This window comes from Filicampus tigris, chromosome 6, assembly GCF_054856515.1.
Source record: "Filicampus tigris isolate MCC_2025a chromosome 6, RoL_Ftig_1.0, whole genome shotgun sequence".
NCBI classification, from domain to species: Eukaryota; Metazoa; Chordata; class Actinopteri; order Syngnathiformes; family Syngnathidae; genus Filicampus; species Filicampus tigris.
The window spans coordinates 10437028-10458500 of NC_141222.1; the positions used below are offsets into that span (position 1 = coordinate 10437028).

General features: G+C 43.0%; 1 protein-coding gene across 1 annotated transcript in view; it reads right to left on the reverse strand.

Annotated features, from left to right (window-relative positions):
- Positions 1-32: 32 nt before the first annotated feature.
- pkd1a (polycystic kidney disease 1a) overlaps positions 33-21473 on the reverse strand; it is a 72553-nt gene continuing 51112 nt past the window's right edge. The window contains exons 31-56 of the mRNA XM_086034696.1: positions 20821-21150; positions 20617-20705; positions 19305-19620; positions 17836-18013; positions 17490-17754; positions 17218-17413; positions 16495-16665; positions 16267-16410; positions 11949-12159; positions 11379-11505; positions 11179-11289; positions 10943-10992; positions 10606-10814; positions 10086-10164; positions 9869-9984; positions 9189-9391; positions 8212-8406; positions 7986-8125; positions 7571-7701; positions 7377-7458; positions 7013-7141; positions 6719-6890; positions 6322-6612; positions 5771-5905; positions 4054-4380; positions 33-2762 (exon numbers count right to left, since the gene is read on the reverse strand). Of these exons, the coding sequence (XP_085890822.1) occupies positions 1830-2762; positions 4054-4380; positions 5771-5905; positions 6322-6612; positions 6719-6890; positions 7013-7141; positions 7377-7458; positions 7571-7701; positions 7986-8125; positions 8212-8406; positions 9189-9391; positions 9869-9984; positions 10086-10164; positions 10606-10814; positions 10943-10992; positions 11179-11289; positions 11379-11505; positions 11949-12159; positions 16267-16410; positions 16495-16665; positions 17218-17413; positions 17490-17754; positions 17836-18013; positions 19305-19620; positions 20617-20705; positions 20821-21150 (5330 nt within the window). The 3' untranslated portion in view covers positions 33-1829. The remainder of the gene's footprint in view (positions 2763-4053; positions 4381-5770; positions 5906-6321; positions 6613-6718; positions 6891-7012; positions 7142-7376; positions 7459-7570; positions 7702-7985; positions 8126-8211; positions 8407-9188; positions 9392-9868; positions 9985-10085; positions 10165-10605; positions 10815-10942; positions 10993-11178; positions 11290-11378; positions 11506-11948; positions 12160-16266; positions 16411-16494; positions 16666-17217; positions 17414-17489; positions 17755-17835; positions 18014-19304; positions 19621-20616; positions 20706-20820; positions 21151-21473) is intronic.

Genomic DNA, 21473 nt, shown 5'->3' on the forward strand with positions numbered 1-21473 from the left:
CTGGAGAACTAGCGTAGCAGTGATTTATGAGATTTCATTTACTGTTGAGCTGTTTATTCAACATTGTCAAGTGCAAAAGCTTGAACATTACCACACCTGCAAAATACAGATGTGAGAAAACAAAAATGTTGACATTGATGTTTTACACAAGATGCTCCCTTCGAAACAGATTGGGAAAAAATGTTACATGAGGATAGCGGACATGAACTTGGAAGCATAATTACTTGATTTAATATTGCTTTAGCTTAGACTGCAATCCTTTTGCTTGACGGAAAATTTCAAAGTTTGCAACACTTGTGCTTGAACTGACCATGTATAAGTGAAGGACAATGTTCTGAAAGCCAAAACAAATATATACACACCGTTAAGCACCAACATATACAGACATGCACGCACGCACAATGCAAGTTTTGGAAATCAGGTTTCAGGAACTCCTCTAGCAAGTGAGAACGACGTGGCAGGAAGTTGAATGTGGAAAACGTTGAAATCTTTAAGGTTGTCAACGATCACTCAATCGCACAACCTCGCGACACATTTGTTCTCATTGTTTCCGTACTTTCTTTGGAGGAATCGAGTGGTGTCAATTCCATGTAACAATTCTGTATAAAAAAAACTTTTCCATGTCAAAACACTTAGTTTGTGTTGAGGAAAAGGGCGTGTTCCCTGAGATTTGCCCACTGGACACAAAAGTACGTACGTTGATCACAACAAAAAAGCGAATTGCTTCAAAACCTTGTTAATGCACGGACATTTTCATAACATTAAAACAAAGTATAAAGTTGATGAGTTAAATATGTAGCCTTGGATATCATCTCCAATTGACAATAAAGTGCTAAGTACAAAACAAATGAATTATGGTCATGGTAAAAGTCATACATGCTGCAGAAGCTTTGGCAATTTTTTTATAGTTGAGCTACAGAATAAGTAAAGCTTTCTGTAATGGATTTCATACCAAGCTTATTACATCAGAAAACGCCACACCGCCTTTCAGAACAATTGATATTAAAACCAAAGTGCTTTTACATCAAAACTGTATTGAACGCAATAAAAAAATAATACACCATACCGATCGTCAATATAGCTTCATGGTGGGTCGACGTAATACTAAGTAGTATAAAAGTCCTTCCTGTTTCCAACTTCCATTAATATCCTACCCTCTATTTGAAACTTTCTCTCTCTCTCCATGATTCCCATGACATCACTTCTTGTGCCTTTCTTCCTTTCTTCCTCTCTTTATCTGTACCGCCTCAATCATAATTAATCGGAACCCTGAACAACTGGCTGCAGAAGCCAAGCCCCCGTCGGGGTTTGTCTACGTGTGTAGCGTGTGCGTGTATCTGCATTTGCCTTGCATACAAATTTGGCACGCTGAACCGTTTCGTGTTCCAGACGGGCCACAAACACCCATAGTAGTAATAGGACCAACACATTGTGAGTACATACACAAAACATGGGCACACACCATAGAAAAGAAATATGAAGTCTTTTTTTTTTTTTGTTTGTTTTTTTTTTTTTTTTTTTGGTAACCGTTAGTCCTCAGGTGAGCACGCTACTGTGCTTCTGTCAGTGACCTCCAGGGTCACTTGTAGCTGATTGAGTAGGAACGGGAGGATTAAAGAACAACACCGTGGGTTTCCATGTTCGCGTGGCTGTCTTGAGCCGGTGACCTGCACCTTCTACTTCTAGTGTGTGACCTCGTGCGTGCATTGTTCCCCATCCGTGAAGTTTAGAGTGGAGCGTCGGGAGACAAAACCAGCTGCCCCCCGGCCCCCGCACTCCTTTCGTCCTTAACCTCACATTGTCCTCACTCCTCCCTCAAGCGCCCCTCCTTAGTTTGGGTGCACCTTGTTTTTAAGCGGGGGAGGCTTGCGTTTCCGCTTGTGTGTGGGGATGGTGGTGGTGTGGGCCGGATGGTTGAAGAGGCTTGAGGAGGGCGGGGCCTCGGCCGGCGGGGCCTCCCGGGCTGTGGGCGTTGGTGAGGAGGGGGCGGCTGCGGGGGTGCATGGAGGCACCGCGCTCGATTCGCCAGGCTGCGAATGTGAAAAGGGGCAATCGGGTGTTGACGCAGGGGGAACGAAGGGGTCCGTTAGGGGAGTCGGCGGGGGAGCGCTGATGGAGGATTTGGAGAGAGGTGATGAGGGGGGCAGTTCTTTGGACTTTGCTAAGGGAGTGTTTGAGGTTCCTGAAATCATTTTGGGGTTGGCTGCAGAGTCTTGACACTCTGTCGGAAGTTCACCCGTCTCCTTTTTTTTGGCCTTCTTGCCCACTTTGTGTTTGTCTTTGCCACTCTTCCTTTCTTTCCGTCCACAATCTTTGTGTCCCCCCTTCCCACTCTGCCCCTCATCCAGTCCTCTCGCTCCCCCTCTACGCCTCCTTTTCCTCTGCGCTCGCTCTAGTCGGCATTCGATATGGAAGAGATCCTCGGTTGCCATGGTGACGCGGTCCAGCTGTTGCAGCAGGGCGTCAAAGGTAGGCAGCAGCCTCTTCAGAGAGGCCTCGGTCTCGGCTCTCTCCCTCCAGCCGGCGCCCCCGGCCGCCACCCCGGGGTCGAGACCCGGGCCCGCGCCGGGGGCTTCGGTCAGGCTGCAGGGGCTGGAGGACGCCGGGCACCAGGAGGCCTCGGAGCCGCCGTCCATGCTGTCTGGGGTGGACGGAGAATCGGGGCGGTCCAGCGGCGGTAAACACAGAGACTTGCAGTCGCTGGTTGAGGAGGAGCGCGACGGGGGCAGCTCCATGCCTTCGAAACGAACCTTGTGACGGAACTGCAACCAGATCAGAGGGACACCAAAGTCACATTCGGCGGGATTCTGGGAAATGACACATTTCAATATACCGCCATTACCTTGGCTTACAAGTTCAGTTCGTTCCCTGAATTTACTCACATAGAAAATCTATTTTGGCCATTGAGCCTACATTTTTTTCCCCATGTGCTTTCAATAAACAAAAATAACACTGTATTTGAGAGAAACAATAAAAGAGAATTTAAAGAAATAATCTGGTTTTATAGCATCATTACTGGATGCTCAATACCATTGCTGAATACCGTACTTAACTCTTGAGTGATACCAAGTAACAGTTAGTGCTTTTGGTACAGAACATTTCAATTTTCAAAATTATTTGAATGAAAACCCTTTTCATTCTGAGGAAAGGCAGAATAGTCACTCCGCAATAGAGAGTTAAAAGTGTAAAATGAAAAACAATTCTGAGTTCATGGCTGATTTGTAATGAGTTAACTTAAGTGCAAAATAAAAGTAACAACTTCCTTTAAATAATAATAAATTCTGCCTGTGTGAAAGCCACATCTAAGCTCTTTAATTCTTTTGGAATCAATCTTCAGGTTTTCAAGGCTAATTCCCAAGGTGACCTTAGGTTTTGGGGAGCTGTTGAGACAGGCGCTTTAGTCCTTACTGGTAGATTAAGTAGAGGCACTACGATGTTATACACAATAATGATTGTAAACTAGCGCCGCAACTACAGTAACGATTATTTTAATCATCAATTAATCTGTTGATTAATCATATTTAAAAACGTTTACATTTCTATTCCTTTATTCAAAACAAGGACATTATTTCAAATTGACAGTGCACAAACAAATCAATTATGTTTCAGTTACTGGCGTGGTCCACAACATGTCAGAAATGTGGAAAAGTATTAGCATTAGTAGGGAAAAGTAAAAGCAATTGCTTTATGTTGATTCAGCACAAAGATAATCAGTCTGCTTACTAGGAGGACCACAGCAATCGGATAATAGTTACCGTTGAGAAACGGAAATTCTGAGCGATTGGACAATTTTAAATTCAAAAATATACCTAAACGATTCATCAGTTACCAAAAATAATTATTGATAATTTGATAATCGAGTAGTTGTCGATTATTGGCACACACGCTTATTGAAGCGTGGTTTTAACCGGTATTCTGTCATTCTTTATTCTTTGTGTATTTTGGTTCAGTGAAATGAAGTATGCAACCAACCACAGACTGATTAATTATTTCACCGAGGTGTGTTCGATGACTTCATTCCCGCCCGTATATTGTATTAAAGCATTTCAGTACCTCCTTGCTCCTGCTAAGTCCCATCCACATTTTGAGTCTCCTGAGGAACAGCTCGACCATCTCGTAGTCTTGCAGATCAACGGCGGGGCGGTACAACTCTGCACGTCCGCGCCGGTAGTTCCTCAGTAAAATGGAGGTGACCAACCAGATCAAGATCAACCGAAGCACGGCGAAACTGGCGTGGAACACCAGTGAGGAGACGGTGCCCGAGGGACCGCTTAGTGTCCGGGAAGGTTCCCACGACAACAGACCTCGACCGCCAGCGCCCAACAAAGACAGGCAGCTGGAAGTGACGCTAGCGTAGCCATCAAAGACAGAGTGGAAGAGCTGGAGTGATAAGAATGATACATTTGATTAGCAAGCGCCTTTCAAGACCACCAAGGACCAAGTACATCAAATCAGACAAAATGGTGGAGAAAAAAAAACACAGGTGACTGGAGTTTAGGTGAGCATGCAGTACTTAACGGATATGTTTGGAGTTTGGATTTGAATGCAATGAAAGTCTGAGTCTGATTAGATAGGACCAAATGCTATAACTTCAGTTTTTTTACCAATGAAATTCAAGAAATTCAGTGTCATCCAGACAGGACAAAAGTGGCCTTTAGAAGGAAGTCAACGCAATTTTTTTTTTTTTTTTCAAGAATATGTTCTATGCAAGTCGACTAGTTGAAACAGAGCATTCTGATAAATATTGCGTTTGTGGAATAAGTGTTAATCCACTCGTTTTTTAGCCATCTCTGGGGGCGGCCATTTTGTCTTCTGTCGACTGAAAATGACATCACAACTGCTCACAACGACCAATCACGGCTCCGATTAAAAAAAAAAACAGGTCAAAAGTTGCTGTTTAATTTATATTCCACAAATGCAAAATTAATCTGAATGCCGTGTTTCAACTAGTGAAACTAGTGAGCCTGCTGGGAAACATATTCTTGAAAAAAAATATAGTTGGGTTGACTTCCGCTTTAAGGAGAAAGCGTGTGTTTTGCTCAGCAGGACTTGATTCTGACAGTCAGCCGCATAGCAATGGAAGGAAATTACATGTTTTCTCATGTTCATTTGTGGTTGGGGGATGAGTTGGGGGGGGTTTGAGTGCCGTTCGGTGCAATTATGCGTGATGCGCTAAAAGACTTGCAGTCTTGTGTTGCCCTATTTAGATGTTGAGTCACGTCAGTGTAACATCTGTGGCAAATATGTCAAAGCAAAAAATATTGAATGAACATTTGCTCTGAGATGGAAAAAAAAGCAACAGCGTGTGACTGAAATAGATCAAGGCAAAATATGGAACTGGGGTTTCAGTGTGGGTTCTCTTTTACATACAGTGGGTCCGGAAAATATTCAGACACTTTGACATTTTTCACATTCTGTGTCATTGCAGCCATTTGGCAAAATCAAAAAAAGCTAATTTTATTACTCATTAATGTACACTCAACAATCATGTTGTGGGGGTGTTTTTCAGCTGCAGTGACAGGACCACTGGTTGCAATTGAAGGAAAAATAAATGGGCCAAATACAGAGATATCCTGGAGGAAAACCTCTTCCACTCATAAGTAACCCTGATGTTTTTTTAGTCTTCAAAGTTAAAGAAAGCGCCCATGATTGTCCTATTCTTAAAAAACAATCCAACATTAACTGAAAGCTCATGACTGCATTTGTTTTCATACTACCGGCATGTCAAAAAGAACAGAGGTTAGCACAAGTAGACTCAAAGCAGACTGACCAGGTGTCCGGTGTGCGAGTATGCCAGCAGCAAGAGCAGGAGGGCCAGAGCGACGCCCAGCAGTTCCCAGACGGAGCGTCGCAGGGCACGGCCAAACACGGCCCACTCCCGCAGGAAGCGCAGCTGATGAGAGGCCTGCATGATTGTACAGAGGGAACAAAATGCATTCAAGGAAAATCGTGCAACAAATCTTACAACTAATAAAAAAAAAAAAAAAAAAAAAAATGTTAAAAAAAAAAAAATATATATATATATATATAAAAATAAAAAATGGTTGACTGGTTAGCACGTCCGGCCTCACTATGTGGAGTTTCTGAATTTTCCATTTCCAGCAGTAAAAAGTTCATATTAACCCTAACCCTATAATTTGACAACTTAATTATTTTTCATGTACAATTAACACCTTTAAAAAGACATTTTATTTGACATCGCGTGTTGGGGGCTCAGGTAACAACCAATCACATCACCTATGAAGTTGGCAAGCTGAGCCATGATTGGTCGAACTTGATTATCATACTTCCGATTCTTCTCTTTCGATGATTATTTCTTACCTTGAGCACCAATATGAAGAGTAGCAAGGCGGCCATGACTGTGTACATCTGACTCTGTTTGGCAAGGGGGTAGAAATCTGTGAAGGCATCCCGTGGGTGACTGAGGTACAACGCCCACTGCCGCTGGGCCATGACACACCGGCTGAGATGCAGGCCGCATACACATGTTGCCAGAGCAAGTTTGCAGACACCCAGGAGTCTCCAGGTGGACAGAAGGTATGAGTAACCTTCTTTGAGGAAACCCAAAAGCCCCCGTACCAGGAAATACAACACCAGGGCAAGAAGGACCATCTAGTAGACAGGAAAACAAATCACCAAAACGACAACGAGCGGGAATGTATTTGCATTCCAGCTAATCGGTATGTGTGCTTATAGTGGACGTCCTGTGGGCAGTTACCACTAAAAGAAGCTGCAGATCCAGCCCCGTGATTGGCCACAGAGTGACGACGATGAGGTCAAGGCTGGACTGAGCACGCTCAGAAACTGGGAACTCGAAGAGGAAAGAAAAGACTGACAAGAGTTTTGTGTTGATGTTGTAGAGTGAGAATTCCACAAACAAAGCACGGCTTCTAAAAGCAAACACACAGAAAGGCAGAACAGAAATGATTTTTACTCCAATTATACAATCCAAATGTGGGAAGATTGTTAAAAGGAACTTCAAGTCTGCCTTAAAAACACGAACGTTATCTACCTGTGACCAAGCCAGTGTTGCTGTTGTAGATGCTGCAGGGAGCTCGAGGCCTCCTCCAGACTTCGGTTCAGCTGCATGACCAAGTCTGCCGAGTTATCGAGCAGACTCCTCTGGCCCAAACGCCACAGCCTAGCAGGACGAAAACAACGTCAAATAAAAATCTGACATCTAACAGACGCTGAATAGGTCCTTAAAGCATTCACTGCCAATAAATTCGTCTTTTCACAGTCCAGCCATTCAATCCCAGGAACGTATTTATATATTTTCAATTTTTTTCAAACGTTAGGGTGAAAGAATGTCTGAAAATGTCGCAGTGAATGAGTTAAAGGTAACTTTAACTTTCAACTGCCAATCCTTTCCCTACCGGTTAGTGTCTGCAGCACCAGAAGCCGTGATACTAGGCCAGCCTTGTTCCCACCTGTCCCCTGATCCGGAGCCAGCGAGAACTGAAAGAAGAGACCAAAATATTCATCAATGTGCACATTTATGTGGTTGAAGGACATTTGTCAGGTCCTTTTAGATTTTGCGTCCATGAAATCCAAGATAACGGCATCTCACCGTGTGTGCGGTGGATTTGTCGGAGCCTCAATGTGCCCAGTAACACATTTCCCGTGTCTCCGAGGAGGGCGGAGTCATTCAGAAGGCGAGGTAATAAGGACTTGTTCAGCCAAGTCAGAACATCTTGTCGGCTAAACGACAACATCGGAGAGATTAGGAAATATACACAATCAATCTAAAGACTTTAGAAAGATAATGATGCTTAGGTTTTTCACTGTAAGAGATTTAACAGTATTTTAATATTCTGCTTGTAGTTTGGAGTGGTGTAAATTTCTCATTATTTTGGATAGTTTACATACCAGGAAACATATCAGAAAGGTGTGACGGTTTGATACACTCTACAGTCCACTAAAACTGCAAGACCAATCCATATTGATATAAAATGATCTGTTCAAAGGCAGAATCTTGATTTTACCTGCTGATGTCGTGGTACTCGGGTGTGTGTAGCACATGTTGCAACTGAGCATTCAGTCTCAGGCTGTGTGCGTCTTTGGCAGAGTCCGAATAGTTCAGAAGAAGAACCACCAACAAGAAGAACATGTAAACTAGGAAGTTCTGAAAATTAGAAAAAAAACCCAAAAAACAATGATGTCAATTTTGAAAGGACGCAATCAACCGCATGTAATGCGTCTCTTGCTTACCTTCAACATGGTGTGCAGCATGCGGACCTTACGGGCCTGGTGGCGGTCCTGAGACAGAGCGTAGCCCTGAGGTGGCCGCACCCGGTGGACCCGCTGTACCACCCTCTCCACCATGGGGAACTCCACCAGTACATCCTGGTCCTCGGGGCGCAGTCGACATACAAACACTGCATAATAGATGGCCTCACACAACACCTGAAGGACAAATGGAAGAACTGTGTGAACCTTTTGTTTAAAAAAAAACAAACAAAAAAAAAAAACAGGAAGAAAACAATGAAACTTAAAGGGGAAGTCATGTCCAAAATGTTCTTTCCAATAATATGTTCAATGCAGGCCCACTAGTTGAAACAAGGCATTCTGATTAATATTCCGTTTGTGGAATACAAGCAAAGCAGAAAAATCCATCCGTTGTTATCCATCTCAGGGGGCGGCCATTTTGCCGCTTGCTGTTGACTGAAAATGACATAACAATTGCTCAGGGCTCTGCTAACGACTGATTACAGCACACCTGTTTTCTGACTTTGGTCATGTGATGTTTGCAAGCTGAGCCGTGGAAAAAAAAAATAAAAAAAAATAAAAAAATTATTTGTTATAGAGTATAGAACTCTTATAAAATCCCCCCTCGTCCCAAAGTGGAGCTCCTTTGAATGAGTCCTCTTTAATCAGGCATAACGCTGCCTTTTAACGATAGTGGGCCTCATGTGATGGTGTTGACTTTGTTGTTTATTTGGACTCTGCAACAAATATTAACACTTGTCCTGGCTCCAAGCAAAACATCTTTCCTCCCTTCCAAACGGTTAACTTCATTTTTCATTTCTTTGTGCTGAACCAATAATGCCTGCTATCAGCCTGCTCTGGATCCAAACATGGATGATGTCAAGGTTGAGTGATTTAGACAACATTTGAAAAAATGTTTTCAAACGGAGTGAGTGTGTTTTTACATGCTTGACATTTTGCAAGCATATTTAGCGTCTTACCTTGATCGGTTCCAACAGCAGACAGGAGCACAGGAAGCTGGCAAAGCAGGAGACGAGCCACATCATGGCCACTTTCGGACTGAACCCGTGAGCCGCCCAAATGGATGCACTGTTGGCCAGGGCAATGGCTGCCCAGCTCCCCCACAGGGCGGCGCTTCCGCACCAGGGAGGGAACCGCCTGGGACGACACACATCTGCCACAACTGGAGAAGGGAGTGGTCAAACAAAGATAGAAAAATAAGAATTTGGTTCATGGTTTCTGAGAGAATGGATCCAAACATACCAACGCTATTACAAGTATGATAAAGTGTGGCAGCACAGGTCTTATTATTGAACATAATCATACAAAACATCACCTATCGGACAGAAGATTGTTAAATATGCAAGATTATAGGACGGACAAATGAAAACATATGCCGATGCAAGTTACGACAAGGCTCCATAACTCAGCTAGGAGGACAAACAATATACTACTACCAAGCGTATTCTGTATTTTGTTGTGTTGCCATCGTAGTTTGCCAACCAAAAGAAAAAGTCCTACAAGGGGTCATTAAAATATACAAAACATTGACGAAAATGAGTTGATAAGAAAAAGACACACAATAGTAGATGCACTAGACCAATTCATCAAACGATATACAAACATGCATACAGTATGTGGTAGGTACATGAACACGTACCTGTATTGGAGGAGAAAGCAGTTCTCGGGGGTTCTCTTCTGACTGAATCGAGAGGAAGAGGGTCATTGATTTTCTGGAGGAGAATCACCTCTGTGTTATCTTCTAAAATGCTCGACCTGACACACGGGCGAGGAAGAGAAATAGGCTTGAATTAAAGAAGATCCCCAAAATGTCAAATCAAGTACCGCTGAATTATTTGCTTTCCGTCGATACTTACAGATCAGCCATCTCGCTTTCATCTGCTTGAGGAAAGAAGTTCTGGCCATCGCTCAGTATGTGTTTGATAAGGTCCTCATCTGCCAGGAAAAGCAACTCAACCTCAGTGTGGACTCACAGTTAGTAAAAGCACACGACACAATGAGAATTTAAAGTCAAATCCGTTTGTCGTCCTTGTAAGGTGTCGGAGGCAGAACGCGCTTTGCTCAACATTCATTTCTGAAGGCAGCCTGTAATTAACAGTTGGTGCTTCAACTGTTTACTTTCCTTGTACTGCCTTATGCACATTTGAGTGTTGAATGTTCTGAGTTTCCAAACAGTCTGAGTGAAGCAGCGCGCTCGGAGTGTATTTCTGAATGCACCCACAATGAGGGAATGGGCATTTTGGGGGTGACCAGCTCTAATGTTCATGGAGTTGTTTTTTGTAAAACAAATCTCTCCTCACAAAAAAAAAAGGCACTATTCTGACTTAGAAGGAAGAAAAATAGCAAGAAAAAACAGTACATGTGATCTTAGCTTACCTGATGAAGTAAAGCATTTGTGACGTTGCTCTTCCTCATCATCGGGGTTAAAGGTCATGTCCACTCCAAGGTGCCTGCTCCCTTGGCCCCTCTTCAGCCTCGGCAGCCCCGCCCCATGTCCCGCCCCTCCCGTCTCAGACGCATGACCCGACAGCTCGGGCCAGTCTCTGTCGTCCGTCTCCTCCTCTGCCATGGCCCAACTCTCCATACTGAAATACATGCAGAGAGTGAGGGCACCGATGAGCATTGAATCAACACACAATGTCCAGAGCAAACCGATGCTAACATTTGAAATGAAGGATTCGGAAGCAAACCCAAGTGCCACAAAGTCACTGACCTTTTGGTGGATGGCGTAGGCAAATCCACATTGGTTTCCTCTGAATTGGTCTGAGGAGGAAAGATTCAGAGAGAGTGAGAGAAAGAAGCGCAGACTGATGGACCGTGAGAAGGCAAGAGGTCACGAGCACAAGACGCCAGAGTCAAATGTTGATTTCCAAGAAAATGGAAATCAAACATCCGGCTCACTGAACAGCAACGAATGATGGAATGATCTTTTTTGCCCACAAGACACACCTCGCCATCAAAGAAGAGGAAAGAACTTCCAGCCATGGAGTTCTCCAGGAAGTAATCGATCTCCACGGACTCCTGGTCCCCTGGTGGGGGCACCTCCTTCACTGACGCACACTATAAAGGTTTGAGCAAACCAAAATACAAAACAGTCAGCTTACAGTTTGTAAGCTACTGTAGATGGGACACCATTTTGGTATCGTTACCTTGCTGCGACTCATTCTGAAGAATGTGAAGACGAGGAGGTAGAGGGGGTAGGCAATCAGACATGTCACCACACCTGCTGCTACAGTCTCGTCATTTAGTGAAGATAACTGCCCCACGGCCTGTGGGCTGCAACAGACAACCACAACAAAATAGGAACAAGAGCGCACTGAGAGAACCGACCTCCATCAAGGCTTCAACATAAGTCCACCCTTAAAACCATGTTTTGCTACGTGTACAGATGGATGGATGGATGGATGGATAGATAGATAGATAGATAGATGGATAGATGGATAGATGGATGGATGGATGGACGGACGGACGGACGGATAGATGGATAGATGGATAGATAGAAAGATAGATAGATAGAAATCTTGATCAAGATGTCAATGTGGATTGTCATGAAAATTCAATGGGAAGAAATTAAATTGAAAAAGTAATTGAAATATCCCAAAAAACTACACACACAAACAATCATAAACCAGACAAATAGAACAGTCAAATATCATACGCATTTACAGTAACATAAGCACATGACGGAAAGAAAAGGTTGTCTGAAAATGCGCACACACCTGATTCTCTTGTCCACCACAATGCTGTACCACAGTGTATTGAAGGCCAAAAATAGCTGCAGTAACAAAGCACAGCACGTGGCTCTCTGCAAGCGAGTAAAGGGGCTGCGAGGGGGCTTCTCCCACAGCGACAGCCACAGGTGACTCTCACACAGCGCCCGCTGCAGCTCACATCGCAGAAGGCGGGGCAACTGGCGAAGCGATCCCTCTTCTGAAGAAACCAAATGTGGAGTCAGTCAGCAATCACAGGTGGTGACTGGTCAGGCCCTCAAGGCCTTCTCTGCTGGTCTAAACAGTTTCAGGGCCGCTGTCTTACATTCACAACCTAAATTTGAATATTTATGAAAATGTATTAATTTGTTCCCAACAGTTACAGGTTTCACTTTGCTGAACTTGCTACAGTATGTAGTAGGGGTGTAACAGTACGCTAAATCACATTTCGGTTCGGTTCGGTATATTTTCGGTACAAAAAAAAAAGTTTATTTTGAAAAGGATGACAAGTAAACGGTATATTTTTTAGAAAAACTGAACCATTCGGGTGATATTCTAAGAAATTACACCAGAATAAAAAATACACTAACAAAAAATCTCTTAATTTTGTAAGTTATTAAGACACTGAAATCTTAAAACACTCAGCAGCAAGAGCCTATGACTATGACACATCTAAGTATTCAAGTTAAAGACAAGTTGTCATTACAGTACATATATATACACTTTTTGTGATGAAAAAAATACATACAATAACATTTACAATTATTGCTAATTATATTAAAATTATTTTTATAATGAAATATAGTAACTTTAAAGTTTTTATGAAATTATTTAGACTTTTTAGGCATTAAAATCTTTGAATGTGCAACAGCATATTGTAACTAATTGGGTTATCTGTGTTGTGGTTGGATTTGTGTTTTGCTGAGTTGTGATGTGTCCGAGGTTCATGAATGCATCGTACGGAGAGGAGAATGAAGGAGAGAGCTGTTGTACTTTGTTTTTGGTTAAAAAGACTGCTTGCTTCCTCATCTACGAAACATTCAAAGTCGGATGATGTCGCTTTTAAGTGTTATTATGTTAGACGTGTTACCTACAGCATAGCCGCCAAACTCACGTAGCAATGTCAGCACAACAACTTTGGGACGTATTCACGTACCTTTCCCCATCTGCGATTTTAACAGGACAGCCAGAATGTTCCCAAACGGGAGACCGCAGTGTACGGGGGACCTTCGAGCTGGCTTATTTGCGTATTCGTTTGCTCCTCTTTAGTGCCGCCGCCCTCCTCTCCCGCATGCAACCGTCAATAGCGCCTGTGCGTAAGCTCGCGCTAATAATAAAAACTGATCAGAAACGGTACGCAAGGTGGACCAAACCGACCATGCCATACCGAAACTTATTAATACACCCACGTGTGCCGTTACACCCCTAGTATGTAGGGCTGGACAATTAACTGAAATTGAATCATGATTTCAATTGTGGATTTTCCCGATCATGAAAACATTATAATCAACCAAATTGTATCCATGTGCAGAACGGATGGGGTTGAAGTAGTGTTCTGTCATTCTAACCGAACAAAGCTTTTGAGTGGACGTATGAAATCACTTCACGAACTGATTCGGAACAAAGCCGCCGCCAATGCTGGCGGAGAGCGGCGGGCCCCTCGATGAATACATTTTTCAAAGGGGTCATGATAGAAACTAAATGGCTGCACCAACATACTAACTTCAATTGTGTTTAATATAGGGCTGCACAATTATCACGTTTAATTTTACCACTATTGGAATCACTGTTATAAATCACAATTGAATCCAAAAAAGTGAGGGAAAACAATACATCTGTATTTTTATTGCACTACTTACCAACAAACAATATGCAGACAGTGCAAAATATAACTTAATAATGGATGAATGAATTATCGTTTCAGAATAAATGATAATAAATACATAAATAATGATAATAAAAATTACATAAGAAGTTAACTTTTACCAAGGGCTAACTCAATGCATCTCACGTGTTATTTAGGTAGTTTAACGATGCATTTGCCCCGTGGTGATTGGCTTACTACTCAATCAATCAATCAATCACATTTTATTTATATAGCACTTTTCATACATAAAAATGCAACTCAAAGTGCTTTAAAACATTCAAAGCAAAACATAGAATTATCTTCAATCAAAAGAAAAGATAAATTATTTAAAAGTTGTTGAAAGCCAAACTAAAAAGGTGTGTCTTGAGCTTCCTCTTAAAAATATCAACAGTCTCTGCAGACCTGACATCCTCTGGCAGGCTATTCCAAAGGTGAGGACCAAAATGGCTGAATGCAGCCTCGCCATGCATTTTGGTCCTCACCCTTGGAATAAATAAAAGGCCGGCGCCAGAGGACCTCAGGATCCGCGAGGGCTGGTATGATAAAAGCAAATCAGATAAATAAGATGGCCCAAGACCATTAACACATTTATAAACTAATAAAAGTACTTTAAAATCGATCCTGAAACACACAGGGAGCCAATGCAGCAATTTCAAAACTGGCGTAATGTGCTCCCGCCCTCTGGTTCTCGTCAGCACCCGAGCGGCTGAATTCTGCAGTAGTTGCAGTGGTGAAATGCTCTTTTTCGGGAGGCCAGAGAGCAGGGCATTACAGTAATCTAAACGACAGGAAATAAAGGCATGCATCAGCACTTCCGTGTTAGCCTGAGAGAGAAACGGGCGGACTCTGGCGATATTCTTAAGGTGATAAAAACCAATCTTGGTTACATTTTTAATATGAGGAATAAAACTGAGCTCAGAGTCAAAAATGACGCCAAGGTTCTTCACACAGTGTGAGGGATTAAAAATGTGTAGTTTTGGTAAAAGCTTCTCTCTCTGACCTTCGGGACCGATAACTAAAACCTCAGTCTTGTCCTCATTGAGCTGTAGGAAATTATCTGCCATCCATGACTTGATATCTAAAATGCAATTTAAAAGGGTATCAATGGGTCCTGTGTCATCAGGAGACACGGCAATATACAGCTGCGTGTCATCAGCATAGCTGTGAAAGCTGATGCCGTGTCCCCTGATGACATCCCCGAGGGGAAGCATATAAAGATTAAAAAGTAAGGGGCCTAAAATCGAACCTTGAGGAACCCCACATTTGATTTCATGAGTTTTAGAGGAACAAGTATCCATACTTACAAAGAAATATCGGTCTGTGAGATAGGAATAAAACCAGTCAAAAACAGTACCAGAGATGCCCACTAGATTTTTAAGTCTATTTAATAAAATTTGGTGATCTACTGTATCAAAAGCAGCGCTTAGATCCAGTAGCACCAAGACTGTGAGTTTTCTCACGTCTGCAGTGCACCTAATATCATTTAAGATCCTTAAAAGAGCAGTCTCCGTACTGTGGTTCATCCTAAAACCAGATTGATATTTCTCAAAAATATTATTTGTATTTAAAAAATGATTCAACTGGATGAAAACCAGTTTTTCTAAAATCTTACTTAAAAACGGTAAGTTGGATACGGGTCTGTAGTTATTAAAAACGCTCGGGTCAGAACCGCTCTTCTTCAGAAGGGGCTTCACCACCGCCGTTTTAAAGGCAGCGGGGAAGACGCCTGTCTGAAGAGAGCAATTGACTATATTTAAAATTTGTTCTTCAAAAAATCCATAAAATGTCTTAAAAAGAAATGTGGGAATTGGATCCAAAAGGCAGGTTGTTGGGTTTACCTGGGAGAAAACTCGAACAAGTGTCCTTGCATCAACCAGGGCAAAACTTTCCAGGTTGAGAAAGTCTACTGGTTGAGAAAGTCAGATAAAAATATAGCCAATTATCAGGTAACGTTATTCATGGCAGCCAAAATCGCGACCATGATTAAAATTTGATTTGATCATTGTGCAGCCCTAGTTAACTTAGTTAGTTTCTTAGTTATGATTTCAGTATATTGTCTTGGTTTAACAAAAGTTAAAAGGAAGAAACGGGACAGATCTTGAGACCAAATCAGGGTAGAAGCCGCCTTTCCGAAGTGAAGGGGGCAAAGGCACCTGAAAGGATTTCGAGCCATAGAGGAATGCCCATCTTTTCTGCTTGACAGGTAGGTTTATCACCTCTTTGGGAATTGACGGTACATTAAAAGCACAACTCTTCAAACCAATAACATTTAATGTTATAGTCACACTCTTGGCATTGGTGAAGTGAGGCTACATTAAAATCTTGCTCGCAGTTTTAAAACTGCAGAAATGCCTCTTTAAGCGGTGAATTAAGTATGCACGAAAAACGCACTGCCCGCCACTGGCAATCATGAATACGTATGGATGAGTTATGATTTCTGGCTAGGTCTAAGTTTCTTACCTGAGGCCTCCACTTCCATTTCCAGCCGCCCGTCAGTTTTCTCGTTGTCTACGGACAGCCACTCATCGACCAGGAAGTAGTAACTGCTTCCTGTCTGTAAGTCCTTGACCAAGACATACTGTAGCAACCATGCTGGGGACAAACCTGAGGGAAAGCAAATTATTTTCCTTTAATATAAGACACCCTAATCATTTGTTACGCATGCATCTGGTTTATGTAGTTAGTTACCCTTATTGTCATGCCAAATGCGTATTTTCCACACACTGCCCAAGCTGGTGTCTGTAGCAATATGGAAGATGTCGAGGGCGTTGCGTGTAAAAGCTCCCCTGCTGTCGAGATGGCGGTGTCCGGTGCGGCCCTCGCGACCATACAAACTGATTCCTACATGAGCCGTTGTTCCTGAAATTGGAGACACGGCCACAATTATTACAAAGTTGAACTTTTTTTCCACTTGGCCCATGAATTTACACTTTTGTCCCAATTCGATACGGATCCTGCTAACAACAATTATTTTACCCCTCCCACGCACCTTAATTAAGCATTCAAATTTCCAATTATTAAAACCCATTTCAACATCTTAAAACACACTTTTCAAACAAATTGTAAATATATTTGAATACAATAAAGTAACTGCAAGCACAAAATGTATAGAAAATACTGTACGTATCGTAGTGTCTGTGTACAAGCATGTGCCTTTAAGAGGTTGGGCCTGGTTGAGTGGCACATGATGTCGAGGAGTCTGCATGTGAGTGCGCGGGTGAGAGCCGTGGCCAGCACCAGCTTCTGCATTACAGTAGTGTGCTCATCGTGTTCGTGTTTTGCAGTTCTCTTGGGGTACAATTAACGGCTAAAATGTGTAAGTAAAAACCCATTAAAAAACGATCACTTAAAAAAACTCGATACAGGTGGGGGGGCCACTGTATTGTAAGAAACACTTCATTCATATTTTACCTGCACCACGACTCCAGCCAGTTTTGACTTGAACCTCATATTTAAAGAGCCCATCATTGCCGCACAGAGGAACCACACCAGCCCGCCGCAAATCTAGCTGGTCTAACTTGTGCAAGATGGCAGCAGCAACAACGTAGCTGAGCAAGCCCAGCACGCACACGAGCAACACCACTAAGCTTGGTGGGCCAGTGCGCACCTGAAAAACATGAACAAAGTTACATTTTGATCTTACTGAACATCGAGAATATGATTTTGTAGCATTTAGTACTGACTGGTACTGTAAAGCTGACTGCATGAGGTGGTACAAAGAGGCCTGCTGCGAAGGCGGTGAGGTGTCTGGTGCGACAAACAGCCCTGCTGGCGTTGGTTTCTGCCAGGGGCACCATGCCGTCTGTTCGCCACTGCTTCTCGCTCTCGCTGAAGTACTGGCACAGTGAGGCAAACAGCCCCACCTCAAGATGGACGCCGGTAGACTGCGAGGCGGGGCCGCAGGGCGTGCTCACGTTGATAAAGTAGTCCAGTGTGGTGTCATACGTCCTGTGGAACAGACAGCGGAAATGAACAGTAATTACAATTTACAAGCATGTTCATCGTGCATCTTTAATGAAGGGATCTTACTCAGGTGATAGGAAGAACGTGTACTTCCTATGATCAAGGCCTTGGCTTCGGGTCATACTGAGTGTGATACGTTTTCTGTCGGTGCAGTTAAATTCATTAGGCTGCTCATGAGAATGAAGGTAGGCTTCGATATACGGCTCCTTGGAATCTTCATCGCTCTCAGTTTTGCGTCCCGCATCTGGAGAAAGGTATAGCACATAGTAATTAAAAACAAAAAATATTATTTCACATTGTCATCACATTATTTATTTAGAGGTTAGAATTATATTTTACATGCATTTCATACCGTAGATCAGTGTTTTTCAAACTATGTGTGCCGCGAGATATTGTCAGGTGACCCGTGGGAAATCATCATCCGTTTATCCAAACAGGCCCATGTTTCACACTGAGTAAGTACTAATATGAAACATTATAAAATACGTATTTCTTTGTCTTTATTTAATTCCTATTCTAGACGTTATACTATAACGTCATTCTTCAATGTTAAAAAATGCTTATTTAAACAATATGACACTTATCTTTTTAAAATAAGCTTTTTTTTTCACAATTTCAGCTGCTGGTGTGCCGCAGAATTTTTTTCAATGAAATAAATGTGCCTTGACTCAAACTTTTGTCGGTGTAAAATGTTAACTATTTATCATTATCAATCAGACTGAGAAATATTTGACAATTGGCTATTTCATTCATGTTTCCAGTTCTTATCTGCAATGTTCTTGTGTAATAAGAAGTCACCAAATTTGTAACGAGAAATGTTCACCAGTCTTTTAAAAAGCACTTACAGACAGCATTTTACCAAGTATCATTTTTTGGGGGGCAAGAATAGACATCAAACTCTCTTTCTCTCTCACTGAAGCCAGGTTTACATGGAGCCATGTATTCCGATTAGAAAGGATCCGAATGACCAATGGGAATGAAAATGCTCCATATAAACACCCCAATTGGAATAAATGGAAATTAATTTCAACTCACAGGGGTGGTATATTCCTTTTGCCAATCCGAACGAGCGTCATGTAAACAGTTCAATCGGAATATACACGCTGCGTCCGGTCTTCGCATGCTCTGTCTTGACGTAAATGCGTAGTGATGTCGTTGTATAACGCACTTTAAAATGGCAGCATCGAGCAGAGCCCGTCTGCGACGCGAGAACTTGTTTTAAAGTACCGATAACTTGTTTTTATCAAGATGCTGCTTTAATAAAAGTGTTTAAAAATTGTGAATACTGTGCTGAATAAATAAATGAGCTCCATATTGATAGATCACGTGATGTTCACATCGATGTCCGCGTGTCACACGGCTGATCTGATTAACAGGGTGGAGCGAGTAAGCGGCTGATCGGAAAAGATCACGTCACATGTAAACAACTGATTTCAATATGAACGACAAAAAAGTCTCCGTGTAAACCCGGCTAGTGACACAGTATAAATGCGCCTGCTTACTCACAGTTAAAATACATAAAATTGAGCAATGACCTTCCAGAGAGGTGAAGTTGAGCTGTATAAATAGTCCAGCCTGTCGATTGTTGTTCCCTGTGATGACCCTGACGATGACAGAGTCGCACTGGCTGATGTTCACAGCTCCAGCCGTAGGCACACCTGCTGCAACTGAGGGATCTGTGCCGAGCTCTCCGCCAGTGCCATTGTTAATGGCAACAGTGATGGCGAGATTGTCATCTAGTCCGGATATGGGGATCTGGGTGCCATTTTCAGTGCGGAACTCCATGGATGCCACCTCTGTGGAGACGGTGTAGTTGGCTACGTAGTTGAAGGGGAAGGGGTTAGACTCCAACTGTGGAGAAAAAAAAGGGGGTTCATGCAAGGAGAAATCATGACTATAGCCCAGGGGCATCCAAACGTTTTGCAAAGCGGGTCAGATTTGATGAGGTGAAAATTTGTTAGGGGCCGTCGTGTTGTTTTGTATGTCAGTGAAAAAAAATTGCCAATTTCCACTTGCTGTGGAAGCAACGGCCCTAGCTTGTCAACTTTTTTTCTTCACTACATTCTTTATTTTTAGAAATGGGCTGGAAAGGGCCACAAAAAGGTAACGCGGCGAGGAGTTCACTCTGACACCTAACACAACCTTGAGAGTGGTGTGTTGGACAATCAGGGCACGCTCAGAGCGTATTTCCGAAAGCACCCAAGAGCACGGCCACAGTTCTGCTGCCATCTTCTGGTGAAATATAAAATAGCTTGTTTGTACATGTGTATTTTCTACTGTGGTCAACAGTAGTGACGGGATTAAATTCATGCCAGAGGCTGCGGCCCGGTGGAAATTTGAGCATGGGTCGCATTTGGCCCCCTGGGCCGGACTTTGTACATGTCTGGTATAGACCCTTCCCGCTGACGTCAGTTTACATACAATACTTAGTTTCCAGCTGCCCTACTTGAAGGCACGCACACAAAAGAAAACGAAAAGAAGCCTTATCCATCATGAGTGTTATCGGTCATTGGTGTCCCTATATCGTTAATTACTGTACTTGATTGTAAAGAAGAGTGTCTACACTTTTGGATTGGATTGGATAGGTTGTTCGGGTATACGCGCCAACGGCTTTGCGCCGCCATAGACCTAAACTGTTTTAGAATGTGCCACGTAGACGATCAAACGATCTTTCGGCTTTGTGAGATCGTGAACACGTTAAACCGCTTAACGATCTAATATCGTCATATCGCCCACCCCTAATGGAACCCTTTGCACACAGCGTACAAATGTGACGTCATACGGTTAAGGGTCGAAAGACGATGTTGGTCTTTGCAATTGTGCAGAGTTCATATTTACTTTACTTACCTGGATGAGTAACTGCATGACACTGTTCCCTGCAGCTGCTCGGCCAAGACTGCTGTTGAACGCCCTGGGGATGGAGAACCGCTGGCACTCTAGAAACAGTCGAGATGGCACTATCAAGACACATCGATCCTGACAGTCCTCCTTACAATTTACACAAATCTCCAGACTATGACTCATTGGTCCATACAGAATATACAGGCCCACCTGGACTGCTGTTGCCATGGTAACAGAGCAGGCTCTGAGGGTCTGCCAGTTTTCCCGTGGCAGCTATCTCCGATCCTCGGAGCACAAGCGGTTCCTCGTTTAGGACGCGGCCGTGCATAAGGATGAGCATGAGGACCGAGGACAGGCTGTAGGCTTTGGCCGCCACTCGCAGTGGGTGTGGCTCTAAGGAGGAAGGGGAGGGATCCAACTGGATACCTCCATGGTATGCGCCAGACGAGGTCAACGGAGAAGTAGAGAAGACTGATGCAGAATCCACATAGGCGGGTTGGAAGTAAGATGCTGACTGGCTGACTTGATGGATTAGATCACCTTTTGGAATATATGAGAGAAAAGAGCTAGAGAAGAAGTGGGGAGGATGAACGCCCTGGGGACCTCCCAATTATAACACTATTTTTTTCCCCAAAATAAAAATAGAGTTTTTGTTAAAACGCACAAATTATTAAACACACCAGTGTTATATGACATTTTATAAGTTGTAAAGAACTGAAAAGTAATTTGTTGAAGTTGCGGTATTTGGAGGTTGTATTTGTGTTGTAAATGTCTTCTGACAGGAAAAGGGAAAAGGAGACTTAGTGGTGGAACCGGCAACTGCAGGAAGCATACAAGGAAAGGGGTTAGCTAAAAATAAGTGG